The 20,578-nt window shown below is 40.2% G+C and overlaps 1 protein-coding gene across 1 annotated transcript in view; it reads left to right on the forward strand.

Moving 5' to 3' along the window:
- Positions 1–9,955, forward strand: part of CPLANE1 (ciliogenesis and planar polarity effector complex subunit 1) — a 56,645-nt gene extending 46,690 nt beyond the window's left edge. Inside the window, exons 45-54 of the mRNA XM_058827044.1 lie at positions 635–745; positions 1,116–1,146; positions 2,335–2,463; positions 3,277–3,442; positions 5,077–5,138; positions 5,562–5,717; positions 6,962–7,074; positions 7,410–7,493; positions 8,816–8,985; positions 9,386–9,955. Of these exons, the coding sequence (XP_058683027.1) occupies positions 635–745; positions 1,116–1,146; positions 2,335–2,463; positions 3,277–3,442; positions 5,077–5,138; positions 5,562–5,717; positions 6,962–7,074; positions 7,410–7,493; positions 8,816–8,985; positions 9,386–9,526 (1,163 nt within the window). The 3' untranslated portion in view covers positions 9,527–9,955. The remainder of the gene's footprint in view (positions 1–634; positions 746–1,115; positions 1,147–2,334; positions 2,464–3,276; positions 3,443–5,076; positions 5,139–5,561; positions 5,718–6,961; positions 7,075–7,409; positions 7,494–8,815; positions 8,986–9,385) is intronic.
- The last annotated feature ends 10,623 nt before the right edge of the window (positions 9,956–20,578 follow it).

Here is a 20,578-nt window from a genome sequence, read left to right on the forward strand (position 1 = left end):
GGGTCTGTTTCATCAGTGTGCTGATTTGTATTTACTTACTTAAGTGAATATAAATGGCTATGGTACCAGAGAACACTCAACGCTTCCTCCGAAAGCTGTCTTCATCATCTCTGTAATCCATCTCTGTCTAGAGAGGTGACATTTCTGTTAAATCCAGCCTACATCAGCAAAATCAGTTGGTTTATTTCTCTGTACAGTAACTAGTTTGTGTCCTAAAAGATTATTTTATGAGGTGTAATCATTTTAAAGACTGAGGGTAAATGGATTTTTGCAATTATGAAGACTGCAGTAACATTGAAAGGAGGAGGAAAAACCATTCTGCAAACAACCTGTTGCCTGAGGTTAAAAATGTAGTTATGTTGTTTTCTCTGCGTATTGCCTGCATTGCTTGCAGTCAGGCTTCCAGAAATGTTACATACTTTGTACATGTGAATGTGCATTTGATGGTCACATTTACAGCAATCCATCTTTTTAAAACTGTTCCTGTGTCTGCATACAGCATAAATAAATCTCAAATAGTACACACACACAGTTAAATTTTGAACACAACAATAGAGTTTTCTAAGTATAAACTTGTTATTTGCAAGCTAAGAAAACTATAGGTGATACTAAGTTACAACTATAATTTTTTGAGTTGGAGAGATTAGTTTAGGTGAGGAAACAGTGCTCTTCCTTCCAAGACAACCATACTGCTCTTCAGTTGCATCTGAATTCCAAGCTTCTTCTGAGTACCTGGATTCCTCAAGTAAGTGTCAGTCATTAATTTTCCATGAAACACTGTATAATTAATTGGAACAGATAATTTCCATTTAGTTGGTCATGGCAGAAAACTGTCAACAGCGACGATATCTTCCTAGAAAAACTATCCACAAAAGCCAGGAACAGTTAATTAATCCTCTCTGGAGCCTCTGTGCTCACCTGGCAGTCAATGACATGTTGTCTCACAAGCTGTTAAGCTTATGTACAATATTAATTTATTTTTAATGTCAACATTTATTTTAATGTCAACATATTGAGGTTGAAGTGTTTCTGTATTTTATCCCACAGACTGTTTAACATATGTATGATTAGTGTGTGTGCGAAGATATTATTAACAAGGATTGTTTCTATTTCAGATTCTCACATATGCAGAGATCTACATCCTAGGTATGTGTTTCGAGACTGGTTTTATTGACAGTTTACCAAAATGTGACTGTAAGGGTGGAATAAAAATGGAGGCATTTCTTTTCAAACTGAATAAAAGCCCTTTTGTTAGCTAATTTCAGGCATTTAGTCTGACTTTGGTGGTGCCTGTTAGATTTACTTCACGTAAAATCTGCTGAAGCTTTCAAAGTTCTTTTCTAGTTAAAAGTATTGGAGCTGTTTATGTAGATGGTGCTCTGTGTGCATTTGTTATTTCTCCTATTTGCAAGCCACTTTTTTGGCAAAATACTTGCAGCTGCTGCAGGTGGTTTTCTATGAAGGCCACCTATCACCAGAAGGTTTTTAAAGGCTTACTGGATGAAAAGTGTAAAGCAACAGACTGAAGATTTCAAAACTGGAAAGAGCCTATGCATTAAAGAGAATGGTCTAACATAGATATTTTTAGTTTTAGCTACTGGTAGTCTTCTGGACCCAGTAGAAAAGAGTAGCTGGCTTCCTTTCCTCCTGGCCATTCTGCTCCAATATCCATCTTTATTGCTTTGCTTGAAATATATCAGTAAACTGAATGGTTTATCTTATTGTTCTAGTATTTTATATAGAACTGGTTGTGACTGAAGTACGTTAGGGTGTGATTACATAAGGTGGGTTATGGGTGTGAGGCATTAAACTTCAGCAGACACTGATAGCTTGTAGTCCTAAACTATGAGATTTGTTTTTTACTGGGAGCAACTGATTAGAAGAGAGGAAGGAAGTGGGGAGAATTTAGGTGAAGCTGTGCTGTCACTGACACTGATTCTTGCTCAGAAGGTCATTGAGATCTGGATACTATTGAAACTGGTAGCACCCCATAACCTGATCTCCTCAGGGCAGCAGTACAAATCCTGTGGGTGCCCCTGGCTGCCAGGCTCAGCCTCATGTGGGCCAGCCATGTTCACACACTGCAGCAGAGCTCAAGCATTTGAGTTCTGGATCATCCCTCTGATGTTAATCAGGTCTTGCTCCTTCTGTCCTCATCAAAGCCGACTCAAGTGTACTGACCCAGTGGAGATGTGGAGAAAGAATATTCATTTCAAAGACTTCGTGTAAAACAGCCTGGATATTGTTGTTTTAAGTATAAAAGAAAGGGGTTGTTCTTACAGGAATATTCTACATTAATTTAGTAACAGTTTTTTTTCCCTACCTAACATCAAGCTCTTTAGAAGATCCCCTGCAAATTACTGGTCTGAGTGATGTTACTGACATTGTGAATGACCGTGTGGGAGAAAGTGACGCCTCTCTGGAGCTGGGCTTTGCGAGAGCACAGGCTAAGAAAATCTCTAGGTAATACCATGGCTGTTTTTTGTTGTGTGTTGCTTAAATCATTAATAACCCTGGTTATTCTCATAGTTCACACCCTGTAAACAATGTAAGCAAGTATGTGGTTTGATGTTAATGGGACTAGTATTAGAGCTTTTAATTGCCACAAATCTACTGGTCATTACTGTCAAATGCTGTAATTGTTTTCTAGTATTCTGGTTTTGAAATTCTTTTCTTCCCATTTGCTTGCTCCGTCTTCTGCTAGGTATAGGCTGGAGTACAACTGCTGTTACACAGCAGATTCAGTTCAGACCTTCAAGTCTTCTAAAACAGTTCTGAAAGAACAGAAATTTCCTGCCAGTGGCACAACACAGTTCAGAAACTTCCAGCCCCAAATTCCAGCTTGTCATGCTCTCCTCCTTGCTGGAGATTTCTGCACCTTCCTGACTGTCTGTTACAAAATCAGCTGTGTTCTTTCCTGAGAGATGTCAAAGTGACAGTTGTTTCCTAATCCAATTTGTGATACCAGCTGTTCAGGTCACCAGTCTGCTGCATTGGTGATGCAGTTTCCACCAGTTTAAGCTCTAGTTCTATTACTTGAATGTAGCTGACAAGTAAAAGAAAAATTTTAGGAGATATCTTTGGAATTTCTTGTTTATCAGGATTTTATGTAGTAAAATTTTGCAAAAGGAAATTTCCCCCTCTTGTTCATTACTTATGATTCCAGCTGTTTCAGAATTTTAAAGGGTTAGTAACATTTTTGTTATATCATGTAGTTGCTATTGTTTGAAGTTTACAGGATGTGCTAGATTATGTCATGTTTACATCTGCCCTCAGGGTTCTTGATCCTGCTTCCGGGCATTCTCAAAGAACAGAAAAGGAGAGGAAGGAGATACAAGCATGGATGAAAAGAAAGCAGAAGGAAAGAATGAGAGAATATTTGAAGAAACTGGATGAACAAAGACAGAAAGAACGTCATCCATTCAACCTGAGAAAGAATACGGTAAGAATAACAGGTGTCTTGAATGTAACTGTTACTTATTATACGAGTGTTAATTATTCAGGTTAGATAATGTAGAAGCTGGGAGCAGTTGGGTTTTTTTCCTATTGTAATGTTGGGTTTCTACATGTATGACTTTCTTTTACTGGAACTGGCCATAGTTGTGTCAGGTAAGTAAATTAACCAGTGTTCTTCGCAGGCTGCAGTGGGGACCCTTGGCTGCAGGTGGCCATTACAAAGTAATGCAGATGGTCCTCGACTGTAATGGATACAACTGCAACATTCACTGATGTGTTTTTCAGGGAGTGATAGCTACAGCAGTTGTTAAGATGTGTTTACGCCTTGTTTCATCTTCCCAGATGCCTCCCAAAAACCGCCAGAGAATTGAAAAAGCAGAGTTCAGATGCCAGCATCCTTCACAAACATGGCAGGATACTGGGGGCAGCTGTCACTACCATTCACCCACACAGAGGTGCATGCAAAAATCAGAAGGGGTCAGCAGACATGCTAGAATATGCCATATATGTCAAGTATCTTACAAAATTTTTTATTGAAGGCTGATTTCAGTGAACAGTCTACTCCCAGAATTTTTTACTTTTTAAATTTAATTAGTAAAAACACATTTATGACCTGATCTGGAATTTTTTCTGTTGGAAATACTAGAAAATTTTAAAAAACCCATTCAAAAGCAGTTCAGAAAAAAATTTCCAATTAGTATTAAGTCTTTAAATGCACATTTTCCATCTGGATGTGTTCAGGACCTGGAAAGACCCTGCCAAGTCACAGGAAGCTCTGGAGTTACAGAAGATGAGACCTAACAACACCAAATATATCCCTGTCCTTTCTCCTTGTTGAATTCAGGATATGCTGTAAATACTTCCAGGCTGAACCTCTATTTAACTGCCAAGCAGAAAATCTGTAACATACACAATCTCCCTGTTACTAAATAATTAAACTGTATTCAATTTCAGAAGGAGTAACAGATCTATGGGAAATAAAGTATTTCCCCTAGTTTTAAACAAACTTTGCAAACTGGACTGCATATGTGTGAAGAGAAGTAAGTGATTTAAGAAAAATGAATCTTGCTTCTCCCCTTTCCTGTGTTGTCAGCCCATATAAACTTGGTGCTTTCACTATGGGCTTTTCTCCTGAAATCACTAGAGGAGGGATTCTCAGATTTCAGTGGATGGTTTGGGTTTGGTTTGGACTGGTTTGGATATATTTTTAAGAAGAATTAAAGACTTCAAATTGTACTCTAGCAAGCACAGGTCAAAGTGCAACCTTGCCCTCTTTTTTAAATTACTTATTAAGAAGATCACTGATTTTTAGGAAACTGGAGGCAGGGCCATTTGAAACTTTGGGCTTGACTATGAGGACATCTCCTTAGGAATATTAATATTTTAAGCATATGAGGTATGGAAGATGTGACTACAGGATTTCAGTATATTTTTGAGACTGAAAAGTTATAGAGGCAATCTTACTTGAATTTCCTAGTAGGCCATGTGCTTTCATATTGTTTTTTTCTAACGAGTTTCTTAAGCAGTAACTTTCAAGTCAAGTAACTACATTTTGACAGTGACACTGGAATGAGACCACAGTACCTAATTAATTAATGATTTTTACACTTTCTTGAACAGCATCATAATCCTACTTCAAAGGATATTAGAGTCTTCCAGAAGAAGAAAGAAGAAAAAGACAAGTAAGTTTCTATAAAATCCTTATTTGTACAATAGTTTTCCGGTCCTGAGAAACAGGTAGAGATAGTTTTAACTATATTGCTTTTGAAACTTCAGATATTAATGAAATTTCAAGCAAAAGCATAAATAATTCATGTTTGCTTTGCCATTTAGGAAAACCCTGAACCTTTTTCATCCTTTGACTGTATTTGTTGCTTTCCAAATGTCATTTGTTTTCTTTTCCCAGCATTTACCCATTCATTCTGTCAAACCCTTTGGTAAGAAATGTTCTAACATTTTGCTGATGATCTCTTAAAAGGCTGAGTATGTTTTCTGTGAAATCTTGTAAAAAAATGTTCTTCATGTAGCCATACAGGACTCACAAGCCAGCTGTGGTGAAATGAGTGACAGCATGAAGTGTAATGTGTAATATTATTTCTCCACAGAGCCCTGTTGTCTGAGCATCACAGAATCAGAATATCACAGGCACTTTCCCTGATGAATGAAATGTTGTCTGAAACAGTGGCAGGTGATCACAGGACACTGTCCAGCACAAGATCACCTCAAGCTTACAGAAGGAGGAATGTGGCCTCTAGTACAGGGTAACACTCTAAGCATTAAACCTGCTCTGTTCTACTCATCTCTTTACCACACTGCAAATCTCATAGCAAGTTTAGACAGGATTAGCTTGAGAGAAAAGTCATATGCTGGCAGAATCAAAGATACAATTTGTTGGGATCCGAGGACTCTTGGGTCCCCGTTCCAGACTTGTTGAAACCAGTACTGCAAATCTTGGAGGGACCCTTTAACATCAGTTGCTTTACAGAAAGGGTGGTTAAACGCTGGAACAGGCTGCCCAGGGAGGTGGTGGAGTCACCATCTCTGGAGGTGTGACTGGACATGGCACTCAGTGCCAGGATCTAGTTGACAGGGTTGTGATCCTATCAAAGGTTGTACTTGATGATATTGGAGACTCAACCTTACTGATTCCATGAGTTTCACTGGACTATAACCAGAAGACCTGAAGAGCATCTGACAGCAAGCAATAAGCTTGTTCTTATTCTGCTGTGCAAACTCTAGACTTGTTCTCTTTCTTGCTAGTTTTTTCATTACTTAGGATTTTACTTGCTTTTTCTTTAGCACTTTGCTTACTGCCCTTTGAGGAGGTGAGAGTATCTGAGTATTATAAATTGATATATTTACTCAGTTTGATGGCATTAATGTTACGTGTGTATGTGTAATCCAGGTGTATGTTGCATTGTAGTTTTTCCTCTTACATATATTTTATGCTTTTCAGAATTATAGAGAGAACTTTATACTTCAGGTAATCCTGTAATTCAATATTTCTGCTTCTCTTTTTCATTACAGTACCTTCTTTAGGTATGGTTGCAGGATACAGCATTAAACTGAATGTAGTCAGTGCTTGACTGCTTGCAGAGCTTGCTGGTGGTGTCCAAGGGAAGTTTAAGTGCATCAGCCCAGCCAGAATCAGACATGCTAAAGAACATCAGGCAAGATTCCATATAGGAGTGGCAAGAACTACTAACTAATGAGTTTTGCTGGACCTAAAATGGCTCTCTGTAAAGCCTGTTTGATGTATCTTCACTGTGATTGAAGCAGTTCTGATTCTGGTGAGGCTTACTGGCCCCACAAGCAGTGTGTGATGCTGATCCTCAGCTAAGTGATTGAATGGTTCAGTCAAGCTAAGGGCTGAATGTGATTTCTCTGGCTTTTATGTCTCTTCTGAATATGCTGTGTGGGGTCTGACTTGCGTGGAGAAATGGTATATGGTACACTATAGCAAATATTTAAGCTTTGTTGTGTTGTTTTTTTTGTCTCATTATAGAGGGCATCTGAACAGTCCTGTTTTGGCAGAAAGGAGCAGAATTGCTGCCAAACCTGGCTTTGGTCAAAAAGTACAACATTTCACCCCAGCTCTTGGTTTAACACAGTCCAGGGGTAAGAACAGAATGTATTTAATAAAGCCACATACTGAAGAGGATCTTCAACTGACTGCTGGATTTTTTGGGGGAAGGAGCTTTGATATCTCTGTAAAAAATTAGATTTATAATCCTAGCTGTTTCCTGTCCTGAGGCTTTTGCAGTTCTGCTGCCACTGACCTGCTAAATGATGAGAGTTACCTTTTCTTACCACTTTGCTTTAAATCCAAAGTAGCTTAAATTGCCATAGCAAGAGTAATGTGTGATCCAGGCAGCAAACCTGTAGATTTCTAAGCATCTTTGAGTATATTTGATCTGCATTTGAAAAAGGAAATGCTTACTGTGTCTTTCCAGGAAATGCCTGTATGCTCCTTCAGAAAAGTACCTCCAGAAGAAGGCTGAGAAATGCTGCAAACTGTCCTGTTATTTCTAAACACTGTAAGTTACACAGAACAATAGCACAGTGCTACATAATACAGGGCAGGAAATTAGATGTAGAAGTAGCACTTGTTTAGAAGAATAAAACTCCTAATTTCTTCCCCACGTAAAAATCCTTTTAGTTAGAAACTTGTGAAATATTTTAATCACCTCTGTTTACCTTCTAAAGAGTTTCAGGTGACAGTTTCAAGATTACTGAAGAAAGTGTGCTAGATTTTAGTGAATTCCTGAAACACGTTATGAAATCATGAGGGACAGAGGCTTTGAGTCTTACCTTTCAATTCAAACTCAAAGAGAGAAAGTTAATTAGCAGACCAGGACATGAGAAGTATGCCCCTCCCTTACCTTTCTGTGCTGCTTACTCTCCAAGCTCCTTAAAACAGGAGCTATCTTTGTTATCCCTCTGTACAGTATCCATTTAAGATATCATTTTGTCATAGTGTTAGCATGGAAAAATTTGACTAATCTTAACAAATAAACCCCCTTTAGATTTTAGTGGTAAGTTTTTCCATGCCTGTCTCTGGATATGTCCATGTCCATGGTCTGGATACACAAAAGATTGCTCCTAATCAAATTCTTTAACAGATACAGTAGTTGTTAACAGCAGCAGAATTTCTGATCAAAGAATGAAGAGTGAATCAGTCTGAGACTTAGGAAATACTGTGTCCTGATACTAATCTGCCTTACACCAGAGTTATACTGTTGGCATAATTTGGACAGTCGAAGGTCAATATATTTGACTTGGCAGTGTAGGAAATTGAGAGAAGCAATACTAGAGTGGCACTTTTCTTGAATCTCCTCTACTCATGTGGAAAAGTAATTTTTCTCCATTCCATATATTTGCTTTTTAAACTCTATATTCAAATTGTTCTTCCTCTGATTTTCTGGCACTTTTTGGTATCTGTTTTCCCAGTATATCACATCATTACTAAGGGTTTCATCAAAGTTCCGTGTCTTCTAAAGCGGCACAAACTCAGAATTTATTTAGTTTAGTCCTCTGCCAAATAATGAAGCAATGTGCTCTTTGTGGGGGACTGCACCCCAGAACCTGGATGCTGTAGGCACTATGCACAAAGTCCTGTTGCAGTTTGTGTTCTGCCCTGGGAAGGCTGTTCAGAGCATGAGGCTGGAAGGAACCAGAAGACTTTCCTCACCATAACCCCACACCAGTTACAGATAACAAAGCTTGCTGTTTTCACATGGATTTGCACACAGCTTCAGTTCATAGAACCTGGAGCTTCTGTTCTTGAAGGAATTTAAGAGATTGAGATGAAAAGTGCAAGAAGTATTACAGTGCTGTGGTTGGCCTGTTTTCTCCTCAGCTGCTGAGTGCAGAGTCAGCAGAAGCTCAACACAAAAGCCTCCTCGAGTTGCCACTGCAGTTCAGACAGAAGGTGATGACCTTGACACTGATCGAGATGTGGTGAGTCCTTGGACTGTGCCTGATGACATCCAAAGAATACTTCAAGATACTGATGACTCCATGTTTCAGGTAGAGTACTTACTTATTTTATAAACTATTTGATACTTGCCACTTAACACTTTGCTTACTTCTGCTTTATTTGAAACGTGATTCTCTGTTCAAAACATGCGGGTGAGATAGATCCAGAGGGACATAAATGGCAGCAGAACCACTGTTTAATTTTTTTTTTTTTAAGCAAAGTCATTCTTGTGAGCCTTGAAATTGAATGTTCTTTTTAACAACTGTATAGGCACATGGCCTGCCCCGGCAACAGACACCAGAAGGAGGGCCTAAACAGGAAAATAGATTGCATTTGTTGCAGAATAATCAGACACACAACTTGATTTGGACATGTTTTAAAGGAGTGGGATCATTTCTGCTGTCCACAAATGAAGCACAATGATCAGTCCATCTTCTCTTCCCCCAGCAGGGCTCTGCAGTGCACGGCATGAGTTTCTCTCCTCGCAGCAGTATCATCACTGACAATGCTTCTGAAAGCACAGGGAGCATCCTCAGCAAGCTGGATTGGAATGCAGTTGAAGCTATGATAGCAGATGTGGAAGACAAGTGAATAGTTCTCAGCCACTGTGCTCTTTCAAACAGTTGCTGGTGTTTGGGTTTTGTTTTTTAAAAATAGTAATTGTTATGCTTAAAATGGATTTAGGCCTGCATTGGTTTCCTTCTTAAGCAGCATGGAAACTCTTAACTGTTTCCAGCCTTGCATACATGAAGTTGAATTCCTTAAAATGTAGTTTTTCTTCCATATGTCTTCAGGTCAAGAAGAAATAAATTTCATTGGTAAAGGCAGACTCGCAGTCTTAAATAGGTCTGGGTCAGCTGCTTTACATAAAAACAGATCTAAACACAAAAAATGTTACTTTATTTTAACAGCAATGTACAACTGTTTTACTTTTGTATTGAATATTTAACATTATTATGAAGTTATTTTTGTAATGTGAGTGTTGTGATAAACTGGTTTAATAAAAGTGATTTTATTAGTTTCTGCTATAAATGATTTACACATGTAGCACTATTAATTATTGCTGTGAACCACTAGGACTATATGTGTACACGTGCACTACTCTCATATTTTAAACCCATTCTACTTGTGGAAAAATCTTAGAAGAGTTTGAGTAATTAATAGAAAGAGGTACAAATAGTCAGAAATGAAAATGAAAAATAGACTTTTCTTAGGAAAGTCAGGCAACAACGTGAGAAACAGGCAATATTGCTGTTCATCTGTCTGCAGGATGCTGCTGTTTAGATTTCCAGCAACCCCCAGAGGCTTGCAGAAAAGTTTTCCATGTGCTCAGTGACCATCGAGTGGTTGTTATATCTGAACAGATGCAGCTGTGGTGACTTTTTCCCAACAGCTGTAGTTTTTATTTTGTAGTGAAGAAATCTGAATTTTTCATGGAAGTCAAAGGTGTACTAATTTCCAGTGGTTAATTACTCCCACCTCAAATTGTAATAGTTAAAAACCCTAAAAATTTCATGTTTCCAAGTGAAGATGCATCTTGGCAAACATCAAAAAATAAGCTTCAGAGGGAGACTGTTACAGGATTACACACATGCCAGGGTAGAACTGACAGTTCTTGTAGGCTCAGAGGTCCAGACTCGCCGTGTGGTTTTTTTTTTAGCAGTCCTCAGAATCTGCATCAGCTTTTCTCACAGGATTCATCCGAGTGCAAAACTCAGGATTGGATTTGATCATCTTCAACTGAAAGGGGCCAGTGAGGAGCCAGTCCTGGCATTAAACTTTGACTTTACCCAAAGTGTACACTGTGTTTCTTCAGAGTTGCAGCAAACAAATAATCAGGAAGTACTTTCTGTTCCTGGTGGGAAAATGCTGTGGAAATACTGGCTTAGCCAAGTATGGAAATCTCATTACGCCCACAGCCATGTGTGAGAAGGAGGAGAAAGCTGTCAGTCCATTTCATTTCAACAGTGGTAAAGGAAATACTTTCTTGACGTGCCTTCAGATCCACAGTATCACAAATCATTAACACAAGGGCAGAGAGGCAGTTCAAAGACCTCCCAGTCAGGATGTCAGTGCTGAACTCACACTATGCCTTGAGCTGTGGCAGCAGCAGAGCCTGGGCAGGCAGAGCTGCTCCTTCAGAGCCACAGCAGTGAGAAAATGCACTTGGGACATATGAGAGGATCATCAAGAGTGATCTCTTAACCAAACTGCTTCCATGGACTCACAAAATTTTTTTTGCAATTTCTTTCTGTGATGCCCCTATTAGGGCTGAAGAGCAGGGGATATTTAGAGTGTTTTTTGAGAGAAGCAGATAGTCATTTGAAGTTGATGAAATCTTGAAATAGACATTAAAAAAACCTTGAGGAGGACTGCTGTCACAGAAGTTACGAAGACATATCAAACAAATAAAAATACGTTAAGCCATTGCAACCTTTTAGAAAAGAATTTTTAAAAGCTCATTTTCTCTAATGTCCTGGTAAAGGTAATTGAAATACAACTGTATATGTATTTATTTATTAATCTGAACTGGTTTACAGTTTAATTGCCTTACTACTTGTTTAACTTTTGAGGGCCAAAGTTTCCCTTGCAAAGCTGAAAGAGAAATTAATGCTTATGTTCAAGTTTGAAGGCTTAAGATTTTTCCTCAAGCACCAAATTACAGAACTTGAAACATTGGTAAAGGAAGAAGTTGTAAATTTTCCTTCTTTATCCAGCCTTGCCTCATTTTTGCCATCTCTTGGGGTTTTTTTGTTAGTTTTTGGTGTTCTTTTGATCACAGTCTCTCACCTGTTCCTTTGACTCACCACTTTGAACAGAAAATAATTTCTTCTCTATATCTAGCCTGAGTTGATTCTCTTTCAGTTTAAAACCATTCCTCCTTGTCCTGACACTACTTAACCTTGTAAAAAGTCCCTCTCCAGCTTTCCTGTGGGGCCCCTTCAGGTACTGGAAGGATCTAAAGGTCTCCCTAGAGCTTTCTGTTTTCCAGGCTGGACAATCCCAATTCTCTCAGTCTGTCCTTGGAGCAGAGGTGCTCCATCCTTCTAATCATCCTTATGGCCTCCTCTGTGCTGGCTCCAGCAGGTCCCTGTCCCTCCTGTGCAGGGACCCCAGCTCTGGATGCTCCAGCTGGGTCTGAGCAGAGCAGAGCAGAGGGGCAGAATCCCCTCCCTCCCCTGCTGCCCACGGGGCTCTGGATGCAGCCCAGGACACGTTTGGCTTTCTTTTCCAGGGGTTTCCTTGATTCCTAAAAATGCTTAACATTCCCAAGCAAATGTTTGTTTACACTTTGCATAGAATAAATGTTTAGAAACATAACTTTGTTTTAACTTTGGATTAGTGGCCAGCGTGGGAAATCTTCAAAGTTGCCTCTTTGGGAAAATAATCAGAAAAGTGAAGAATAACATTGCCAGACACACACAAAATCCTCGTTGTTCAGTTACAGTGTCTGTTTTGCTCAATGTATTCGTCAAAGTCTGGATGCAGCAGGTAAATGCACCAGTAGCAAATTTGGTGATGATCCAGACTGGGAGGTGTTGTGAATTCTTTTGAGGGACAAGAGGCCTTTGCAGAGGGATTTAGATAGGTTGGAGCGCTGGGCAGTCTTAAATGGGGTGAAATTTGACAAGTCCAAGTGCTGTGTTCTGCACCTGGGATGGAGCAACACCAGGCACAGGGGTAAAGTGGGAGAGGCATGGCTGGACAGCTGCAGAGGGAGGTGGGACTGGCTGGTGCTGGGCTCAGTGTGGCTCAGCAGTGCCTGGGCAGCCCCGAGGACAAACCCCATCCCAGAGCACCGAGCACAATCACAAACCCCATCCCAGAGCATGGAGCACAAACCCCATCCCAGAGCACCGAGCACAAACCCCATCCCAGAGCACCGAGCACAAACCCCATCCCAGAGCACGGAGCACAAACCCCATCCCAGAGCACGGAGCACAAACCCCATCCCAGAGCACGGAGCACAAACCCCATCCCAGAGCACCGAGCACAAACCCCATCCCAGAGCACCGAGCACGGCACACCCGGCCCAGAGAGGGGATGGTCCCGCTGGGCTCAGCCTTGGGGCAGCCTCAACCTGGGTCCTGCTGGGCCCTGCAGATGGAGGAGGATGGGAAGGTGTTATGTTTATTTAATTCTGTTAAAATTGTTGGTATTTTGTCTGACTGGTATGCTCCGGGTTTTCCCCATTGATTGCTTTGGTTGGTTCCATTAGTCTGTTATGTAAACCCCTCCCAGTTTTCCTGAATGTTCCCCATCAATCACCTTTACCCTGCCCCATCTCCCCATCCATCACTGTAAACCCCACCTTTCCTTCCAGCTCCTTCCATGTATATCATCCCTTCCTCGACACGTTATTGGTTGTTATGTTGTATTCCCGCCTTCTTTGTATCCCCATTGGTCCCTGACATTGTAACCTCCTCCCCTCACCCCTCCCTCCGCGAGCTCCCATTGGATCCTGGACTGTGCCCGCCCCTGAGATAAAACCCAGTGCACAGAGGTGCTCTGGGCTCTCTTCGGTCCTGATTTCTCCCAGCCCAGACCCTTGTGTTCATCCCCTCTCCTGAATAAACCTGTTCCTGGGAAGTACAGCCGAGTGAGTCTCCTCCTTCCTTTTACCACCACCCACGACAACTGATTTGGCAGAGCCCGGCAGGATTCGGTGCTCTGAAGGTTCTGCAGTGGGATCGCCTTTCCCCTGCAGTTCCCCACTCCTGGTGACTGCCCATGCTGGAGTGGCGCCGTAGAGCTAGCCTGGAGCTCTGGTGCAGCCAATAGGAGCATCAGGAAGGTCCTTCAGTGTGTCCTGAAGAAGGAAACAAAGCTGGAACCTCCTGTGAGGAGCAGCTGAAGTCTTTGGGCTTGTCCACTTTGGAGAAAAGGAGGCTGAGGGGTGACCTCACTGTTCTCTGCAGCTTCATGAGGAGGGGAAGGGCACAGGGAGGTGCTGAGCTCTTCTCCCTGGCCTCCAGGGGCAGGATGCATGGGAATAGTTCAGAGCTGAAGCAGGGGAGGTTCAGACTGGATACTGGGAGGCATTTCCTTACCAAAAGGGTTGTGGGTGGTCAGATAGAACAGGCGTCCTGGAGACGTGATTGATGCCCCAAATCTGTCAGTGTTCAAGAGGCATTTGGACAGTACCATTAGCAATAGCAATTTAACCTTTGATCAAACTTTTTTGCTAATCCAAAGTGTTCTTTGGGTTAGAAAAACGTCTTTGGAAGTGGCAGTTGGATTAGATGATTGTTGTAGGTCCCTTCCAACCATAGCAGTTTGTTCTGTTCTGTTCTGTTCTATTCTATTCTATTCTATACCATAGTCACTGTGTAAGAATCCTCACTTTAAACATGAAAAGCCTATTCTTACACAGAAACATGAAAAAGTACAAATTTCTCTTTCGAGTTTTAAACTTGCTGATCTGCATGTGCATATTACCCATTAGATACAGGATGACCCAGAGGCTTCTCAGCTGTGTTTGAGTTTGTGGCTCTCTCTGTCAGCTCTGTAGCTGAAGCAGGAGTAGTGCTTGAACAGGGTGCCAGCAGGAAGCCTTGTGTTGTCATTCCCCACAGGACACCTTGGCTGTAGCTCCTCAGGGCTGGCAGTGCAGCAGGACCATGGATGCACCTGACACAACCGGGATGGTGCCATGGCAACCGTCATTAAAAGCTGCTGCCTGAGGCTGTTGCCATGGACACTTGCACTGAGATGTTGCTGGGGCGGGATTCTGTGACAACCAGCCACTGCCACTGCTTTTTAGGAATCTCATCCAAACAGACCTAAACTTCCTCTAGCAGTCTAATAGCATAACATTTCCATGAGTGAAAGATAGGGAAGCTTCACAGATTAAGCATACAATTATTTTCTTTGGATTAAATAATATATAGGGGCTGTGCTCTGTATGTCATGCATTTTACATTTTAATATGTTTTGATCTTTGTTTTCTGTGGTGTTTTCTGTCGTAAAGCTTTAAAAAGTCTAAAGCAACTTATTTCAGGAAAAAAATTCTTGCAGGAAGTCTAAAAAAACAACAACAAAGCAAAAGTAGAAGTAAAACCAAAAGCAAAACTAAAAACACCCCACCAATCAACCCCAAAAAGAGATAATTGAGACAACACCCAACACCAACTTAAACCAAAGAAGTACAAGAATTATCTAAGAAGATGAAAAAGACAAAGCTACGAAAGCAAGAACATACTGCTTAGATTATTTTGGTTCTTTAATATGAAATCTTGCTTCCTAAGGGACTCAGGGAGTAATAAAGTCAATGGTACTTAGCACTGACTGACATGACTTCACCAGAAGCTGTCTCTAAGCCAGAGCTCTGGCTGAGATATTTAAACTTAGAGATTACCAACAAGATGTCAAATTCTGTGAAAAGACAGATTAAGATACACAAGGCTGGAATTTATGTTTTCTCTTCAAAACCATTGGCCGGTGAAGAAAGAGAAATAGTTAGGTTTCAAGAGGAACATACAAGGTAAGGCAAGGGAACTTTCCTTTTGGGCTCCCTGACTCCTCAAAGCCACACTCACACCTTCTGAAGATGGAAGCAAGTGTCTTCAGCTGTGGAATTTTAAGGATCCTACATAGACTTCAAGAAATGATGTGTGCCATTGGAATGTGAACACAACATAAATCGGCACTACAATTCGTAAAACTTTGTAGGAAAAAGGAAGAAAACTTCACTGCTACCCAAACAATAAATACAACCCTAAAACTTGCTTTTGAAAAAATGTCAGTTTGAGATTACACACAGGAGATAAAGCACTCAAAAACTACCCTGAGCCTCATCTGAGAATTTTTCAAATACACTAAAATAAGGGAAGGACTTTTTTCTTTTTCTGATATAGAAAGGCACAAAAAATAGATGAAAGTTCAAAAAGTACTTAAATTTGAAGAGTGCCTGCTGAGAGTAATACATGCCTTGTATGTAACCTATCATATATATAATACTATCTAATGACATATTATGTACACCCTCCTACAAATATCTAATATGACATTAGAAGTGGCTGGGGTGGGTTTCCCAGCCATGACTTAAATCAAAGTTAGGAAAAAATTCTGTACAGAAGCCTGTACATGGCTGGTCTGGAAAGTTTGGTCTAGATGACTCGAACAACTTCTCGAACAGACTTCTCGAACAGACTTCACAACTTCTGCACTCATTATTTCATGTGGATTTCAATACAAAGGAAAGGAAAGGAATCCTCTCTCTCTCTTGAGTGGAGCAACAGCAGTACTTTTGGACAGCAAATAAAAAGCCTTGATAAGGAGTGATCCAAATCACACAGAACTTACATTACTCTGTCCTGCAGGTTTGTCAGTAGAGATGGAACTGCAGAGACTCATTGCGCAGGTGATGTTCAAGGCTGACCTTGAATCTGAACATCCACCTCCACATGAGACTATTCAAAATAAAAAAGCTCTTATAAATAAGAAACAAATAGATTTTCTTAAGGCATCATCATGCTTCTTTGTCTGTGCTCACAGTATACATTTAGTCTAAGCAGGAAACCCACTCCTCTCCCTCTGTCTCCCTCTACACATGTATTTCTGGTTTTCCAGAATTTAAGTGCAGTGAAGGAGTAATTTCTCTACAATCATGAATCCTAACAAGAGAACAAAACATGCAAAATAAGAGACTGAAAGGAGACTTGCTGGAAGAAAATATGAGTCTTCAGTCTGTGCTTGTGAAGTCAAAATGAGAAGCAGATGGCCCCCTATATGGTTTCTTAAAAATAAATTACACATGGTGACAAAATGGGGCTGTTTCCAGCAAATGTAGCTTTTTATAGTTAGGAAGAGAAATACAAATAAGGGATAGGTAAAACAAATTCAGAAGCCCTCTTGGGAGAAGGGAAGGAGGAAGTGCATTGAAAGTGAGCTGCTGGACAAAGAGTGTGTGGAGTGAGTGCAGCCAGCACCAGCAGGGACCCGCCCAACACAGCTCGGTGCTGGTGACCGCAGCTGCGGAGAGGCAGAGGCTGCACTGCAGACACAGCTGCAACACCCCGTTAATGACCAGTCCCCAGGAAAGCGGGGGTGAAATCAGATAAATCACCTTTCTAGATTTTAGGAAGTAGGATCTTGTTTCAAACTATAAATAAGAGCCGTTCAACGCAGCTGCACAAAGAACAGTGATGGAGAAAAGCTCCTTCGAAGCCCAACCAGATTGCTTTAAAGGAGAAGCCGCTGAAATAATGAGTAACGCGGGTCACTCAGTGCCAGACACTGCAGCTGGGACAGGCAGCCGCTGCTGATGTCCCGCTGTAACTCCAGTGCAGGGAGTCCCTCCCCTGGGATGGTTGCCGAGGGCACAGCGCACACCTGGGCCACCAAGTGCTGGTGTTGGTGGCCTGATCCAGTTCAGCTCCTCGCAGGATAAACCCCACCCTGCCCCGCCCGTGGCCCCGAACCAGCCCGCAGGGCACGGGGTGTCTGGAGGGTATCTGAGCTCACAGTTTGGGTAGCTGTGAGCAGTGCATGCAGCTCACCGCCCCTGAATAACGCAGAAATTAGAAATGTTTTGTAATTATGTCTGATGGGGTCAACATAGACTGGCAAGAAGTCTCCCAGAATAATCCGAAAATGCGTTCCCTGGATGATTTACAGGTGCCCACTCATAATTTGAGCACTGTGAGCACAGTGAGAAAGGGATCGACGAAGTGTGCGCACATTCTAGGATTAAAAACTTGCAAGTTTCATTTTGGAAGGGTTAAAACTGAACTCTTAAAACATTTATTTTAAATAAATGAAATATGAAAATACTATGAACTTATTTGTATATAACAATAACACTTTAATATTTAGTCAAGGAACCATGAAATCTAAAAACTTGCTACTTACATTAAGAACTCACCCATTACAACTCAGAACTTCAATGATAAGATGACAAATCTCTGATGGATATGGAAATGCTCATATGATCACGGTGTGGCTCTTTGGTGAGTGGAGGAACACTGGGATATAGGAATTGTGGCTTGCACTCCTGCTATGGATAGGGCGTGAGAGTTCAGGAGTGTTGGGACATAGGAAAAGGTGTTTGAATTCAGCGTCACCACGATCTACCTGGGGCTCAGAGTCAAGGCAAAGGATCAGCTGAACTCATCCATTCGTTTCCCTGGACTATCACCAACACATGCATTTGGCAGAATGTCCTGCTGTTAACGAGCACCAGGTGAGCCAGACCTGATTAAAAACTTTTTTTTGACATGAGCCACAATCACATTTAAGATCTATTTTAGGGCTGCAAAGTAGTTAGAGCTACTGTTTAGCACAACCTAATTATTCCACAGTAATAATATTCTTACTAGTGACACCACAACAGCAAAACAAAGGCTAAAGCTTGACTCAAAATTTTAAAAATTTAAATAGCTGTTTTTTGTAATGGCCACACCTCACTAAAATACTTGAGTTTTTCTCATGCCTACTTTGTACATGTTAGAGTTGTTAATATAAGCAATAAAGAACCTCAAAATACAAAAGGGTGTTACTGAATCATTTAAAAAAATACTTGTAATTACAGTTCTGTCAAAAACTATTGTGATCTTGAAAATATTCAAGAATTATTCTGCAATTTTACAGTACTGAAGTGGAAGCTTAAAAATAATAATTTCATTCTTATTTAGATTGTGGAAATGTCTGTGTTTTCTTAAAAAGTACATTATGGCTAGTGCTAATTCTAAAAGCTTGATAATACCCCTTTGCAACAAGTTCCAAGTACAGATCCTGTACTCAAAGGGAGAAAGCAGGAAGAATAAAAATTTCAATAATCTTATAGTTACATATGTAAAAATCTATAGCCATACAGTGAAAAAATACTACAAAGCTATGTCAATACAAAGGAGCAAAATTGTGTCACTGCATCAATTACTGCACTGCAGCACTTAAACAAAACCCAAAACAAAACCAAACACTTTCTCAAGTAGAAAAATTCTTATCTTGGAATGTGCTGTTGCTACTGATGTGGTTCATGCTGGTAAAACTGCAGTTGGTACTCAGAGGTTGAGACTGGGCACTCACTCCATGCTGCAGACAACCATCAGACCGAGTCACACACAGTTAACTGGAGTTTGTTTTCCAAAACAGGGCATTGCTGCCTTTTCCTTTCACAGCAAATAACCAGAGTATTTGTGATTGGCAAAACCGGACTAGGTATTACTCTGTGTACTTCGGGAGGGTAAAATGCAACTCTTAACTAGTAAGAATCATATTCAATTTATTTAATCATCTATAATCAACTTTATAACTGTAAATTATATAACAGCCATCACATCCCATCAAGGAGCATGTATGCCACTGGCATATCATACAATATAGTAATGGTCTAAATCCTCCCAACTAAGACAACTTAAGACTTCAGGTTTATATTGTTTAATTATAAGTTCTTTCTGATAATTTTATTCCAATAAATACCAAGCAAATTGAAATAATCCCCCATCTTTGTTATTGGAAAAGCCACATGAAATCAACAAGGAAATATTTGTATATCTATTAAAAATAAAATGCTTTAATATCAGAAATTACTAACAGCCAACTTAATTTTAAACTGCAACTGTAAGAAATCATTGGGTTTATCACTTGGGAGTTTCTTGGTGAAGTATTTTCAACTCTGCTTATCAGTAATATCTGACATGTCATATAACCCCTCTAGTCTCCAAGTATGACTTTGCCAGTATAAAAGCTGCACTTGGCCCTGAGAAATATAGTCTTTCAATGTTTGCTACAAAAATGTCCTGTTTCCAGAGCAGCAGAGGACTGACTCCTGCTTCTTCTACTTCTCCCTCCTTTAACAATACCGATCTTAGCCCAAGAGGTGGCTTTTGTATGGTGAAGAGAATACTATCAACACTACCAAACAAAGAGGTGCTAAAACATTTCTGTTCAGAAAAATTCCAGTGGTGAAACAGCAAAAAGGCATTCCCCAACAATTTACTACCTGGATTCTGAGGAGTTATTAATAATTTGTTTAATGTGTTGTTTGGGTTTTTTACATATCAATATTTTGGAATACTGTTACTGTTCCTCACAAATTGAATAATGTATTAGAATTCTGCAAGTTAGTTTCATAGAAACAGCCCCCTACCATATATTAAATTTTTAAAAGAAACAAAACATAATAGAAAAATAATTATGTTGAGGAACACCTGTTTTTGATAAATACATTTGAAAAGACAGCAGGGTTTAATAGACTCCTAAAAAATTTAGCTGTTTTTAAATTTTTTTCCTGTTTGCAAATATGCTGCTTTTCTTGCTCATTAGGAAGACAAACTGCTTATGAAAGGTTGTGGCAAGGCAGTTGAAGCAAATACTTCTGGAAGATTTCAACAGCATTTTTTCAATTTACAAAATGTGAAAACATCTTTCAATTAGTAAAAAAATTAGTCTAATATACAAACATTTTTTAAAAAAATTCATTTGTGAAGGAATGTAGTGTAACTGCCCAGACTCATACCCATTCACTCCTCAGACAATGGTAGCTAGCTCCTCTTGACACAAGCCTGTCTCTATTAACCCAGTGAAATGCATACATGGCCACTTTGCCCAAGCAGAAGAGACATTCAGCTTTCCCCAGATTTGAACTATTGTAAGTTACCACTTGGACAGCATTAGAAAGAAATTGAAGCATACAAGGAA

This window comes from Poecile atricapillus, chromosome Z (assembly GCF_030490865.1).
Source record: "Poecile atricapillus isolate bPoeAtr1 chromosome Z, bPoeAtr1.hap1, whole genome shotgun sequence".
In the NCBI taxonomy this organism is placed as follows: Eukaryota; Metazoa; Chordata; class Aves; order Passeriformes; family Paridae; genus Poecile; species Poecile atricapillus.